At 50.2% G+C, this 14,484-nt stretch overlaps 1 protein-coding gene across 1 annotated transcript in view; it reads left to right on the top strand.

The window, feature by feature from the left end:
• The window catches only part of MKNK2 (MAPK interacting serine/threonine kinase 2), a 34,599-nt gene extending 21,753 nt beyond the window's left edge, over nt 1–12,846 (top strand). The window contains exons 11-14 of the mRNA XM_036760816.1: nt 3,356–3,550; nt 4,129–4,293; nt 8,403–8,446; nt 9,022–12,846. Of these exons, the coding sequence (XP_036616711.1) occupies nt 3,356–3,550; nt 4,129–4,293; nt 8,403–8,446; nt 9,022–9,283 (666 nt within the window). The 3' untranslated portion in view covers nt 9,284–12,846. The remainder of the gene's footprint in view (nt 1–3,355; nt 3,551–4,128; nt 4,294–8,402; nt 8,447–9,021) is intronic.
• Nucleotides 12,847–14,484: the final 1,638 nt, after the last annotated feature.

Here is a 14,484-nt window from a genome sequence, read left to right as displayed (position 1 = left end):
TTTTTGAGAAGGGGTCAGCCTTACTCCTGCAGGGGCCAAGGAGGGAGCTGAGCCCCTCCTGCTTGGCCCTTCCGCCCCTCCCCAAGGCAGAATCCTTGGCTGGAAGCCCAGTCTGGGCGGGGAAGGAGCTGATGCAACCCAGTCCTGCTGGGTAGGGAAGGTGACTCTCCCAGCTGGAGCTAGGACAGCCCCTCACTCCCCCCATGCTGCTGGGCCTGGCATCTCAGACAATCTTCCCCTCTCTGGCACAAAGTTAGGCTTTGTCTCGTAGAGCAGGGGCTGTCTGGGTAGAGAAGTAGGGGAGAGCTGCCCAGCCCCCCCTCTTCTCCCCATCAGGCTTCCTGTCTCTCGTGCGCAGAGGGCCTCCCTCTTCCCCTCCCCCTCACGGCTCTGGGGAGGCTGGAAAGTCCCCGTGGCTGGCTAGCGCCGGCTCTGCCTTAACCCCTTGTGTGCCTGCTGGCTGGCTGCCAGTGGAAGGGACCTTAAGAAAGATCAGACCCTCCCTGGCTGTGTGCTGTCACCCCTGGGCTTCAGTCTTTTTATCTGTAGAATGAGGGGGCGGGCAGTTAGATTTGATGGTCTCTTGGAGCCCTTCCAGCTCTGCCTCCAATTCTGCGCTTTCTGGAATAATTCCTTCGTTAGTCTGGCCGTAGGTGTTGATTGGCTCCTGGCACTGTGCAAAGTGCTGGGGGTACAAAGAAGGGCAAAAGACAGTCCCTGCCCTCAGGGAGCACCCAATCTATGTACAAACAGAAGCTATAGGCCAGAGAAACAGGAGATGACCCACAGAGGGAGGGCACTACAAGGAAGAAGGGTCTGGAAAGGCTTCTTGTAAAAGGGGGGTGGGGCGGCATAGCTGGGCCTTGAAGGAAGCTGGGAGGCCGAGGTGAGGAGGGAATGGGGCCACCAGAGAAAATGCCCTGAGTCAGGCTCATTTTAGTGAAGACTCTTAAAGCCCAGGCAGGTTATGTGACAAAGCCACCCAGCCTCACTCTGATAATAGGTGGTGATGCCCGCATGTGAAGAGAAGGAAGGATAATCACAGTCCTAATGTCCATTTAAAGGTCGGCAAAGACATTTACAGATGCTATCTGATTTAATCTCCTGACTCCCAAGCCAGTGATCTTTGTGGTGCAGGTCCCCCTGTCTTTGAGTCTCCCATGACAGGTGCCTGTGAATGGCACACTAAAAGCTAGGACCTGATCGTTTTGTTTTTGAGGCGATTGGGGTTAAGTGACTTGTCCAGGGTCACATGGCTAGTAAGTGTCTTAGGTCACATCTGAACTCGGATCCTCCTGACTTCAGGGCCAACACGCTATCCACCATGTCACCTAGCTGCCCCCATGCCCCCCAGGACCTCTTGTAAAGTTGTCCTTGCTAGTGGGACCGAGCAGGCCTTCTAGAGGCTGCTGGGCCTTAGGAAAGTTGTGAGGACTAATTTTTTCTTTCCCCACCTGCCCCAGACTTCCTGCTCCCCCAGTTCTCCTGCAACATGGTAAAGGCAAAGTAAAAGGCATGTGCCAGCCTGCAGGCTCTTGATGCCCTGGCCAGTTTGTGAGCCTAGAGGGTGAAGGGGAGGTGGGGTAAGACTTCAAGGGCAAGGAAGAAAGAGGTGGAGAAAAAGGAGGAAGGAGGCTGGGCCAGGACTCCTCTCAGGTGTCCCTTTTGGCTCCTATCACAGGCACAGGGAGTGGCTTTGAGAAGCGTTGAAGGGGAGGCTAGAGCACCGCATGGTTACATGGTCTGTAAGCACCCCAGAGCAGGGCTTTTGCCTTTCTTGGGATCCCCAGTGCTTGAGATAGTGCCTGGCACACAGGCAGTGCTTAAAAAGTGTCTCTACTGTTGTTATCCCAAGAGTGAAGGGGCATCCCCAAGGACAGGTAGAAGGGAGATTCAAACCCAGGTCTTCAGACTCCCACATCTAGGCCTCTAACCTCCCGTAGCACATGCTCCCTTCTAGCCCCACAGGAGGACTTAGGGCCCAATGTAGGGTCATATGTGGGTTTGGTGCCATCACTGGTGGGGTCAGCAGAATGGGGTTAGGCAGACGCTCGATGGGCAGCACAGAGAGTCTGTGTCTCGTTGGAGAGACAGAGATATAGAGCTGCAGCCGCACTCCTGTGGGACCGTAGTCTCTTCTTCCACTTTGAAAGGGAGGCTGATGCCCCCAGGCCAGAGGCCTGACTCTGGGCAGACCTGGCCAGTGTGCCTGGGGCTCAGATGAAAGTAGATGTGAGAGACAGAAGGCCACAGGATGGAGAGCTGGAAGGGACCTTGGAGGCCGTGGCATCCCATCCCTCAGAGGCTTTGCTCCAGTACGTTAAAGTGTGCATGGTTACAGGTATTATCCCCATTTCATAGACTGGGGAAACTGAGGCTCAGTCAGCCAGTGAGTCAGTCAGCAAACATTCCCTGCATTGAGAGACCTGGTTTCAAACCACACCTCAGACACTTGGTAGCTGTATGGCCCTGGGCAAACCACTTCAGCTCTGCCTCAGTTTCCTCATTTTAAAATGGCATCAATAACAACTCCACCCTCCTAGAGTTATCATCATAATTAAAAAAAAAAGGATAATGTGCATGAAGTCGTTGGGTAGACAGAGTACTGTGCACGTGCCAGGTGCTGTTGTCGTAATGGTGATCATAAAATTAGGAGGCTGGATCAGAGATTATTTCCAAGGTCTCCCCAGGAAGAAAAATGGCATGCCTGACAGTCACCCAGGAGACTTCACATCCAGGTCCTCTTGCTTCCACAGTAGTTGGGAACACTCGGGCTTCTCACCCCACGACTCCTTGGCCTGGCATTCGAGGCTTTGCCCAGTCTGGACTCAACCATCCAGTGTAGCCAGACCAGCCTTCCAGTTAATTGTCTCCTGGATACCTGTGCTGTCTGTCCTGCCTTTGTGCCTTTTCTCTCTCTCCTCCTCCTCCCTTTTTCTCTCTGTTTATCTTCATTATTTTTAATTGCCATCTCCTCTGAGAAGTCCTCCCTGACTGCCCCGTAGCTCCTGATGCCAGGTCCTTGGCACCTCTAGTCTGAGACCGTGGGTCCCCTCTTTCTCCATTTGTCCTTTCTCTCCAGCTAGAATATGGACCTGTATAGGACAAGGGCTGTGTGGGGGTGGTCTAGGGAACCCAAATATCCAGCAGGGTTCAAACCCCGCCTGCCATATATGTTAGCCTGAATAAGTCTAAAATGAAGGGACTGACCCTGATCACCACCGCGACCCCTCTGGTGCCGAGTTCTGAGCTCCTCTCCCAGACCCCTGTGCCCTGCACTTCACACATCTTCGTCCAGTGTTTGCTGACTCGGCCAGGCCAGGTCTAACCCTGCTCCCTCCCTTCTCCCTCCCAGTGTGGCTCTGCAGAATACATGGCCCCTGAGGTGGTGGAAGCTTTCAACGAGGAGGCCACCATCTACGACAAACGGTGTGACCTGTGGAGCCTCGGGGTCATCCTCTACATCCTGCTCAGCGGCTACCCCCCCTTCGTGGGCCACTGTGGCAGTGACTGCGGCTGGGACCGGGGCGAAGCTTGTCACACCTGCCAGGTGAGGGCCCTGGCACGGCCATGCCCCCTGGCATTTCTTCAGTGCTTGCTGGGTTTCTGAACTCCTTACTCATTGATTCTCCCTCTGATCGTCTGGGATTTTGATCGTTAAGAAATTCACACAAGGGGGAGCCAGAATTGAAACCTTTCTCTTGGCCCTGTAAAAGCTATTTCACAAAATGCTGGTGCTAGAAGGGTCCCATGTAGCCATCTTCTTCCCACTTTTCATTTGTCACCGAAGGACCCTGGGATCCAGAGAGCCAGCCAGTCATACATGGCTCCTGAGCTGGGATTGAAATCTCAAGCTCGTTCGACTAAAGGCACCATCCACCACCACAGCAGGGACCAGAGAAAGACACACACATACGTTCACACTCAGGGGGCAAGAGAGAGGGATCATGTACCCCAAAGTTTCCTCTTCCCCAGCTCCCTCACCTATCCCCAGTGACACATACAGTGTCCAGACCTCCCGTGGGGTCCACAGTGGGGCTGTGAGTCAGGGGCTAGGGTTCTTAAAGTTATTGGGTAATTCCTCAAGTAACCTCATCTTGGGTCTCTTCCCTCTGGTCTTGTCCCCAGAACATGCTCTTTGAGAGCATCCAGGCAGGCAAGTATGAGTTCCCCGACAAGGACTGGGCCCACATCTCCTTTGGAGCCAAAGACCTCATCTCCAAGCTGCTTGTCCGGGATGCCAAGAAGCGGCTGAGTGCTGCCCAAGTCCTGCAGCACCCCTGGGTGCAGGGGGTAAGTGTTGCTGGGACTGGGAAGTAGCAAAGTGTGCCCCTTGCATTCCAGGTGGTGACGTGCTTGAACTTGGCGAAGGAGAGGGAAGAGTCAACTACCCTCTGAATCTTTAAGGGGACAGAGGGGCGCGAGGGTGGTTCTCAACCCTGGGTTCTACTCAAGGCATCGTAGAATTACAGAATGTTAGAACAGGAAGATACCTTTTCAGATGAAGGAACTGAGCCCCTGAGAGGTTGTGACTGATGATAAAACTTGGGAAAATCAGAATGGCTGGGAACCACAAGCTCGTCTGACTTAGTAATGGGTAATAATAACTCCTCACGTTTTTATAGGGTTCTGAGGTTTAGAGTAGCCTTGTGAGGTGGGTAGTCTAAGTGTCCCCATTCTACAGATGAGAGAAATTGAGACTCATATTGTGTGGTGATAAAGGTGTTGAGAAGCCAGGATGAGACTTCCACATGTACCGCCTGATGCCAAGCCCGGTGTTTTTTCCCCATGATTCTGTGCCAGCTCTTAAACTTTAAAGGAGAAGGGACCTTTAAAAGGTCATCTCATGGGACACCGGCCCTGGAGTCAGGAGGACCTGAGTTCAACTCTGGCCTCAGATACTTGACACATGTACTAGCTGTGTGACCTTGGGCAAGTCACTTAACCCTAATTGTCCTGCCTTTCCCCCTGCAAAAAAAAAAAGGTCATCTCATATCCCTCTTATTTTACAGGTTAGGAAACTGAGGCCCGTTGAAGCGACTTGGCTGGAGTCTTTTAGGGAGTAGATAGATGACTGTTGCTCTATTTAATTCAGCAGACAGTGATTGGCTTGGGGGGTGGGGGGAGGGGGAGGTTCTACCAGAGTCTCCATTGTCATGGAATTTGTACATAGTTGGTGGCACTTTGTCTCTCCCATTGGACTGTAAGCTCCTTGAGAGCAGGGATTCTTGTTCTGACTTTCTTTGTTTAACCCGAGCTTAGCATGGTGCCTGGCAAAGAGGAAGTGCTTAATAAATGCATGCTGGTGGACTTGAATTTGGTCACTGTTAGAGCTACAGGAGGTGGAGAGCCCATGGTGCCGTGAAGCAGCTGATTGTGTGTTGTAGTTAGAGCTTTAAGAGTGAGACACACACAAAGTGCCTTGGGAAGATGGGCTGGAGGTCACCACCAGCTGCTGGGGGTTGGGGTTTGGGCGGAGCATGGGGAAGACTTTTTGGAAGAGTTTTCACAAATGAAAATAAGCATCTGAGTGGCAAGGGACCTCACGATATCTAATGTAGCCCACACCTGGTCAGTGAGTAATCCTCCAGACCTTGCCTGATGACCTCTCATGAGAGGAGGCTGCCCAAGGACTCCCTCCCACTTTGGGGTACCTGCAATTATTAGGAAGTTGTTAAGCTTAGATCTGCCTCTTGGCCTTTTCTCCCCCCTCCTCACCCCCATTGCCGTTTGCTCCCCCAATCACTTTCCTCTAGACACTGGAAGAAGGGCAGCCCCAAAAGCTAGTGCATTCCTTGACTGCATGGGGGTGTGACAAATGATCAGACCATGCATCAAGTACTGGGCACCCATCTAATCGGGTTCTTAACCTTTTTTGTGTCCTGGACCCTTTTGGTAATCTGGGAAAGCCTAGGGACCCCTTCTTAGAATAATGTCCTTAAGTACATAAACTATATAGGATTATGAAGGAAACCAATTATATAGACTTAAAGATTATCATTTGGTTTCCCATTCAGGTTTATTTGACTCCTTGTCTCTAGGGTCTGTTTAGATCCTAGGGCCAATCCAGTCCCCCCATTTAACAGACGAAGCAACAGACTCAGAAGGGGTCAGATGCCCAGGATCACACAGCTAATTAGTGTCAGAGTTAGGATTTGGGTGCAGGCCAAGGCCTGATTCTCAAGGCCAATAATCAGCATTCTCCACCGTGCTGAGTAGTTAGAGATGTCAGAGGAGAGAAACAGTTAATAATAATGTCTCTGAAATAGAGAAAGTTATCCAGAAGGAGGAAAACAAAGACTGTAAGGAAGGTCTTCTGGTTTCCAGAGAGCAGAGAGGCCTACTGTCCTAGGCTGCCTCTGAACAATAGGCCCACACTCCTGGCTAGCAGTGGTTCTCCTCCATCCCACTGAACATGTTTATCACCTGCTGTATGTCCAACCCTGTGCCAGGGGCAATGGAGGAGAAGGCTCAGTCCCTGCAGGTAAAGGTCTGTTTGGGGGAGAGAAGGCTCATAAGCACAGGAAAAAAACAAATAATCCTAGGTCATATTTGCTGAACAAGTGGGGTGCCTAGATAGCGCTCTGGAGGAATTCATGGGGTTGGGAAACTAGGGAGTGTGGAGGTTGGCCAAGGTGCTCACGGAAGTTCTGTTGGAGGCCCTTGGACTTGGGCTGGACCTTGGGGTCCGAGCACAAGGTGGAAAGGAGAAAGGGAGAAGGGATGGCCCAGCTAGCGACCTCACTCAAAATCTTGGGTTTCTGTGACAATGAAGTTCCAGGCTGGTCTAGAACAGTGATATGTGAGGCTTGCATTTCTTTTTAAAAACTACTTGTTGAAGGAGAGATTAGAAAGGTGAAGTCTGAAGACATGAGAAGGCCCCAAAGCTGTCAATAGGTCTGAATGATCAGAGATTTAGAGCTGGAAGTTTCCTTGGTGGTCTTGCAATCCACCTCCCCCATTCTTCCTTTTGAGGAAACTGAGGCCCAGAGTGCTTAAATGATGTCCCCAGGGTCACGTTCAGTATTCAAGTTTAAGTCTTCCTGAATTCAGGTGTATCCACTCTACACCAAGCTAAAAGGTACCTTAGGAGGAATTTTACCAAGAAGGAAACGGAGACTCGGCTGATTTGCCTAAAGTCACAGAGGTATATAATAAGTGGTAAAGCTGGGCTTTGTAATTATTGGTCAGAATGGAGGCCACCTTCCTAAAAAGAGATCTTTAAAAAATAAAATAGAAAGGACGTCTGTGTTAAAATCTATCACACGTCACCCCCACCCAAATCTGGGGGTAGGTCCAACCAACATTGAGACTTCTTTGAAATGAAGTAATTCTTTGTATGACGATTTTAGTTGGGTTTTTGGACCTCGCTGTGCCTTGGGAAGCTTGCTTCCAGTCTTCACTCTGTGTGTCTCCTTGTCCGTTGCAAGCTGGGGGCTTAGAACAAGTTGCTTGACCCTTTTTTCGCCTCAGTGTCTTCATCTGTCACGTAATTTTAATTTAAGTCTAGAAACAAAGCCTTTGTGACTTTGGACAGGTCGCTCAGTGCCCAAGCCTCACATGTCTGTTCTTTTCTTCAGTGAGGGGACTGAAGTAGATGATCTCTTAAGATCCCTCCTGGGTCTAAAATTCTGTGAATCTAAAACATTCCTGGCTCTGCAAATGTTAGGAAGTGCTGCCATTGGGGGAAATGTCTGATGATGTTAATCCTTTAGGTGTGCGCAGTAACTCAGCTTCTTTCTAAATTGCTTCCCAATGCATTTTCTCATTGGATTGCCAGAGTGCCCTGGGGAGGTGGGTGGCGAAGTCCCAGGGTCTCCTCTCCGCTTCCCTCCTGGAGAAAGGACTGACACCCATATTATGGAGGGACTGGCCCAAGGTCACAGATGTATTAGCGGCAGAGGTCATAGTCATAACCTTTATACACACACCCCTTTGTGATTCACAGAGGGCTTTGTTGCTATCACCCTGTTTGCTTTTCTTATTCCAACTCTACAGATGAGAAAAATGAGAGAGAGAGAGAGAGAGAGAGAGAGAGAAAGTGCAAAGGGAAGGGATCTGTCTTAGGTAACAGAACTACAAAATGACAGGGTCAGGATTAGAACTTGTTCTCTGGCACAAATTTTCTTGTTATTCTTTTCACCGAAGCTCCTGGGGGCTCTCTGTTACCTCCTAAGGGCAATGCCCCTCCCCCAGCTCGGCCTTGAAGGACCTCTGGGTCTTTGAGCTACAAATCCAAGGAGGTCATAGGTCACAGCCGCCTTCTCAAGTTTTGAGGTTGCAGAACCACCCCGTAACCATAACCAGTTAAAGCAGGCTCTTCGGCCTCAGGAGTGACCGAGCCCCTAAGCTCGCCACCAGCCTGGCCTATGACTAATGGAGGTCCTGTGTTCTCGTTGCAGTGTGCTCCGGATAACACCTTTCCCACTCCAATAATCCTGCAGAGGTGAGACAACCCCTACCCCTCTGTGAATCCATCTTTGAGTCTTGCTCTGGAGAGGGGTGTATGGTTCTAGGCCTGTCAAGGGAAGGAGGCCATTCTTAGTTGGACTTGACTTGAAGACTTGTCCTCCCCAGAGGTTTGGGGACAGAAGATGCCGGCTCATTCAGTGCCAGTCTTCAAAAGGCTTTGTCCTGGTTAGAACTGAGGAGCTTATTCCTAAAGTGGAGGCTTTGAGCCTTCTGAGGCAGCAGTTGAATATTCCTAGTGGCTGGTTTAGCCCAGTGGTTAGCACCCTGGAGTAATGGCACCAGAATAGGATGGTGACTTTCACTTGGTTTTCTGGCCTTACATCTGGACCCCTGGTCCCAGCTCCTTTTTCAATGTGTTACCTGGGTTTTGAGGAAATGTAGGTGGGAGTACTCCCTGCTGTACCTGGAAGGCACCATTTCTCTCAGAGTGGCATCCTTACCCCCCCAGTGAAACCCCACAATTCTAGCAGTGGAGGGCTGGTCATGGGAGGCAGTTGGGATTGCTGAATTAACCTTGACTCTTTTTTTCCACCTCCTTTCATCCCCTAGAAACAGCAGTGCCAAAGAACTCACCTCTTTTGCGGCAGAGGCAATCGCCGTGAACCGCCAGCTGGCCCAGCGTGAAGAAGATGAAGAGGAGGAGGAAGAAAACCGACCAATTGTCATCAAAGCTACCTCATGTTCCATGCAGCTGTCGCCACCGTCCAAGTCAAAGCTGGCCCAACGGCGGCAGAAGGCCAGCCTGTCCAAGGCCCCACCAGCCCCCCAGCACCTGGTCAGCCCTTTGGTCCTGGTCAGCGACCACATGTAGGCTCCAACCAGGTGGCCCTCCAGCCCTTCCTGCTCATTCATCCCTTGAGGTTCGGTGGGGTCGGGTTTGGTTTTTTAAGCTGTTGCCAGCCGGCGATCACTCCCTTCTCTGGCTGGTTTCCAGGGAGTTCAGCTGACCTTGGGAGTAGTTTTTTTTTTATAAACATTTTTTAAATGGTCTAATGGTATTTACCAACAAAGCAAGAATGCGGCACACACCCCAGGCACGCTTAAAGGGCGTGTAGCACACTGACATTTGTGGGTCCTTTTTTGTTGTTGAGGGTTCCCTCCCTTCCTACGCCAAAGGATGCGCTGTAAGCTCAGCTCACCCCATACTGTGAAAGACGGTCAGTCAGTTGTGTGAAAAGGCGCGTGGTTCTCCGTCCCCTGCCCGTCCCCCACCCCTCGCCTTTCCCTTGCTCCTCTCCCAGATCGAGTGTAGAGAATCAGCCCAGAAGGAAGGCCTATTTTCCTAACTCAAGAAGCTTTTCAGTCTTCCAGAGCAGGTGATGGGCGCCTGGGTAGGAAAGCGCACCTGTGTAGTGGGGGGAGAAGGGAGGAATGTTTTCCCCTCCCCGCTCCCCTTGCCACTGCATATATGCATATTTTCTATATATGTATATACATATGCATATTCTACATATGTATATATATAATATATAAAATTCATTTTGCATTCATCCAGCCCTGTGGGAAATTCTCAGTATTCTGAGGAAGTTTCCCCACCTGGCCTGTGTACAGTGTTGAGAAAGGAGTGTGGTCCATGCCTAACCTCCAGGTGAAATGTTAACCCACTCCAGATAGAATAGCCTTCCTGTCCTCTCCCGTTCTTCCCTCCCCTACCCCCAAGCTCTCCTTTTGGGGTCTTGCTTGGAGCTCACCTGGACATGTTGGCCTTAGAGCAGTAGGATCCAGGAGGGTGAAGTCCTGAAGGGGAGGTAGAGCCCACACCCAAACTGGGCCACTCCTATGGGGCTCTCCTCTCCCTGTCCCTCTAGGTCTCTCCTTCCTTCCTCCCCCATCCCATCCTATCACTGACTGGCCAGAATGTAGTCTGAGAGCAGGGTAGTGACTGGCTTTCTCCCTTTCTCATCCCCAACAGGCAAAATTCCTCTTCCCATGCCCCCATCTCCTGGACAGACAATCTGGGTCTTCTGCAAATTCCCTTTTTTTTCCTGGAGCCCCATTACGTATTGGCCTCCCTGGGGGAAGCAAGTGTACCTGACTGCTGATGATAGACAAGACACTGCTGGGAGGTGTTGGGATCCTGGGCTCTGGTCTGGCCATTAATATACGGGTGACTCCCACGTTCCAGGAAGGGAGGAAGGAGGAGAGCTGGCTTCCCCATGTTCCCTGGGGTTGTTGTTGGCAACTCCTGTGGTGGGTGTGTGTGTGCTGCTATGGTACCTGGGTAGGGCAGCCCCACCCCTACCCCCCATGCCCTGGTCAAACTTGTGCCAACCTGTGGTAGGACAGCAGACAGTAGGGATGGGGCTAGAACAAGGGGGGAAGCTTTATTCACCTTCATCGGCTGGAACAGGCTGCTCAGGTGCCTCGAACATGGGCACCTGGGCCCCAGGGCCTAATGTGCTCATTTTCAGGCCTCAGGATGAGTGGGGCCTTGACATGCCCACCGCCTTCCCCTAAGTTTGGAGTTAAGCCCAGAACAGGCAATTTCAGTCAGTGGGGATAGACTGGGAAGATGTCCCTCATCTTCTCCTACCCCACACTGAAGCCTGAAGTTTAAACAAACTCCAGCCCCCAAGGGGAGTACTTAATTTGCCAACCTTCAGGAAAAAACAGCTTCTAGTTTCCTAATTGGCCTTTGGGTGTCTTGGATCCTGGGGCTCAGCAGATCCAGGGCTCTAGGCAGATATCTGCTGAAACCTTCCAACCAGGAATTCCTCTAGAGAGACTTGGTGTCTCCTCCAGGTCCATCTCCTCTCCAGCGCCATCCTGGATTGAGAGAAACCCTCCCAGAAGCCAGGAGAGGGCACCTCTATGGATGGGCGTTTTCCTCCCACCCCACCTTTGGATTCTGGGCAGCGATAAACTATGCAATACCAGTTCATTCTTACGTATGCATACATATATATACATATATATATATATGTGTGTGTGTGTGTGTGTGTATATATATATATATACTTTTTCCCAGTCAGGGAGGTGAAGATGGTGGGACGTGTTTAGAGAGAAGTCCTCAGGTTTTCTTTATAGTCAGTTCCCCTAAGCCTCAAATAGCATTTTTCTTGTTCCCTCAGTCCCCATTTCTTTGCTACCGAAGCCCCCCTTCTAGCCCTCGGCCAGAACTCCCTTGAATAGTCTGGGTCACTCTGTGTGAGTTTTGTCCCATGCCCACCGAGGAGGTTGGGAAGCCACTCAGACAGCCATAGGTGGAGGAAGGGATTCTGGAGAAACAATACTCTTGCTTCTTCAGAGTCCGAGGTCTTTCGATTGTACATTGTGTTTTTATAGGGATTTTTGGAGCAATTTGTTTTTATTCTCACCTGTAGATTTCATCCTGCCCCCCCACCCCCACCCAACGGGTATTTGTCTTATATTAAGAATACTTGAATGGTGTAAGTAGGGGTCAGGCTATCCCCACACTACACCTGGAATCTTGGTCACACCTGGAGGAGGAGACAGAGGTTTAAAAAAAAAAAGCAACTCCCTCCTCCTAATGTTCCCCGTCCCCCATATGCCTTGACCTCCAATCCTCCCCAAATCTTCTTTGGACATACCTGGCAGGCCAGGGCAGGGCCTGGAGGATTGAAGTTTCCTCCCCTACTGACCTACTGAGTGTTGTGGGGTGGGGCATGACAAAGGAGGAAGATGAGAGACTGCCTTCCTGTCTCCTGCCCCTTACTCCGGCCCCATTCATGGGTCAGACTTCTGACTCACTTCCAAAGACACTGTCTGCAGTCTCTGAAGTTTCTTGAGTAGGATGGGGGTGTAAATGGAAAATCAATGGTTCTTTCCAGCTGGGAGTTTTCTGGGATTTTTTTTTTCTTTTAACTCCCCCCCCCCCCAAAAAAAAAGCCTTGGAGACTCCAAATGCTATTTCTCCCGACTAATCAGAACTTAGCTGATACTGATGACTGACTTTTGTTTTGTTTTTTAAATTTAGGTTCACTTTCCCCTTCCTGCCCAACTCTCTCCCCCCTCCCCCCTTCAGCCAATTAATTCAACTTGGAACTGGTTAGAAATGTTACTGTGAACCTGACTTTTTCAAGGCTCATAAAGATGCACCCCCTGTCCCCACCCCAGCATGGGGTAGGCCATTCTTGAAAGTGGCCCAAACGATGTCACACACTGCACTGCTGGTATCCGAGACTGGCCCCCCACGAGAAAGGGGTATGTCAGCTCAGAAAATGCTAAAAAAAAAAAAAAAGAACAAAACATCCACCAACCCAGTAGAAAGAAAAGGAGGGAAAAAAAAAAGCACTTTAACTATGGGGTACCAGGTAAACTGATACAGCTCATGAGTTTTCCTTTGTAACAACTATCAAATGCCAGAATTTTGTATTCTGTTTTGTAAGAATTTAATAAAAGCATTGCAACCTATCGATTGTAGAAGATTGCGCTGTCTTCCCTACGTGGCTCTGGGCCAGGGTTGTTGGCTTGGGATCCCCTTCTTTGGGTGTTCGTTGGGAGACGGATGAATGTCACGTTGGCTTTTACCCTCATGTAGCTGGGGGTGGGGTGGGCTGAACTGGGAGGGGGGAGCAGGTACAGGAGGGGTGACAGTGATATGAGGCAAAGTAGCTAAGTGCCTAGAGAGGAGATGGTAGCTCCCCAGCCTTAAAGGGTTTTAGGACTTACACAAGGAGGCAGGTGTCGCATGCACGATCCGGATTGTATAAGGAGTGGAAGTGACAAGCTTAGGGTCACGGTGAATATGGGTAGGGGAGAAATCTGGGAAGGAACAGTTAACTTTGAAGGATGCAGGACCCAAAATGGTCGAGAGGGGGCAGAACAGTGACCGACCCAAATCTAGTAGATAAAAACTAAGTGGAGACACAAACCTTGAGGAAGCAAAAACAAAACAAAACAGAACAAAAAGGTGCCCTAACATTTCTGCTGACATGAGTGACTGTTTTAGAGCTAGCCTCTATTTTGGGATAAACTAAGCAAAACCAAGTACTTGAGTTCACCCCCATATCAGTTTGCTCTGTAAGATTAAGCATAAAAATGAGTGGACCTAGGTAACCGTAGAAGAAATCAGATGCTTTGCCTCTCCCTGCCCTTTATGAGACATTAGAAAAAACTTTGTTTTCGTACTGCCTGCAAGGACAGTTGTCTGTAAAAACAAGATGTTTACCTTAGTATGGGAAAAAGTGATTTTTATATGGGCCTGTAGACTCCTCATATCTACGTGTGGAGTTGGAGGGGGTGGGGGGAGCTTTCCTTTAGTGTAAATGCTCTTGGGGTAGTCAAGTAGTACAATGGATAGAATTCTGGACCTGGGTTCAAATTCAACCTTGGACACTTACTGGCTGTGTGACCTTGGGCAAGTCACTTAACACTGTTTGCCTCAGTTTCCTCATCTATAAAACAAGCTGGAGAAGGAAATGGCAAACCACTCCAATATCTCTGCCAAGAAGACCCCGAATGGAGTCACAGAGTTGATGACTAAACAAAAAAAACTATGACCCGATGCTCCATCTTGTGTCCTTGGTTTGTGTGTATCCCCCTTCTGGCTCAAAGGCAGGGAAATACAGACAGCACCATATGTAAAAACTCCTCTTAAGTGGCCATCTGACTGTGAGTGGTTCTGCCATTTTGGTTTTGTCCTAGAAGCGGATGAGTCAGGCAGGTTCCACCTAACTGGAGGGACTCAGGTGAAGGGGGCATGGGCACTTATCAGGATGTTGCAGGAGGCTCTGCAGGTTCAGGAGAGAGCAAGACCAGTCCTGCTTGTGTGTATGGGTCTATTCTCAAGGCCTCTCTGAAGAACTTTGGAATCGATTATGAGACATGGGAGACACTGGCAGACTATGGCACATCCCGGCCCCCCAACCCCCCACATCAAAGAAGGTGCAGAATGGTGGTAGCTCAAAGAACTGTGAGGTGTGAGACATTTAGAGACATCTCTACCCCAAATGTCCATATGGACGATTTGTGCCCAACCAGTGGTAGAGCCTGCTAAGCTCCTATTGGTCTGATCAGCCACAGTCAGACACACTGTAGTGTGTCAATGTA

Source organism: Trichosurus vulpecula, chromosome 1 (assembly GCF_011100635.1).
Source record: "Trichosurus vulpecula isolate mTriVul1 chromosome 1, mTriVul1.pri, whole genome shotgun sequence".
NCBI classification, from domain to species: domain Eukaryota; kingdom Metazoa; phylum Chordata; class Mammalia; order Diprotodontia; family Phalangeridae; genus Trichosurus; species Trichosurus vulpecula.
The sequence above is the reverse complement of the archived record's forward strand: the minus strand, read 5'-3'. Positions and strand labels throughout refer to the sequence as shown.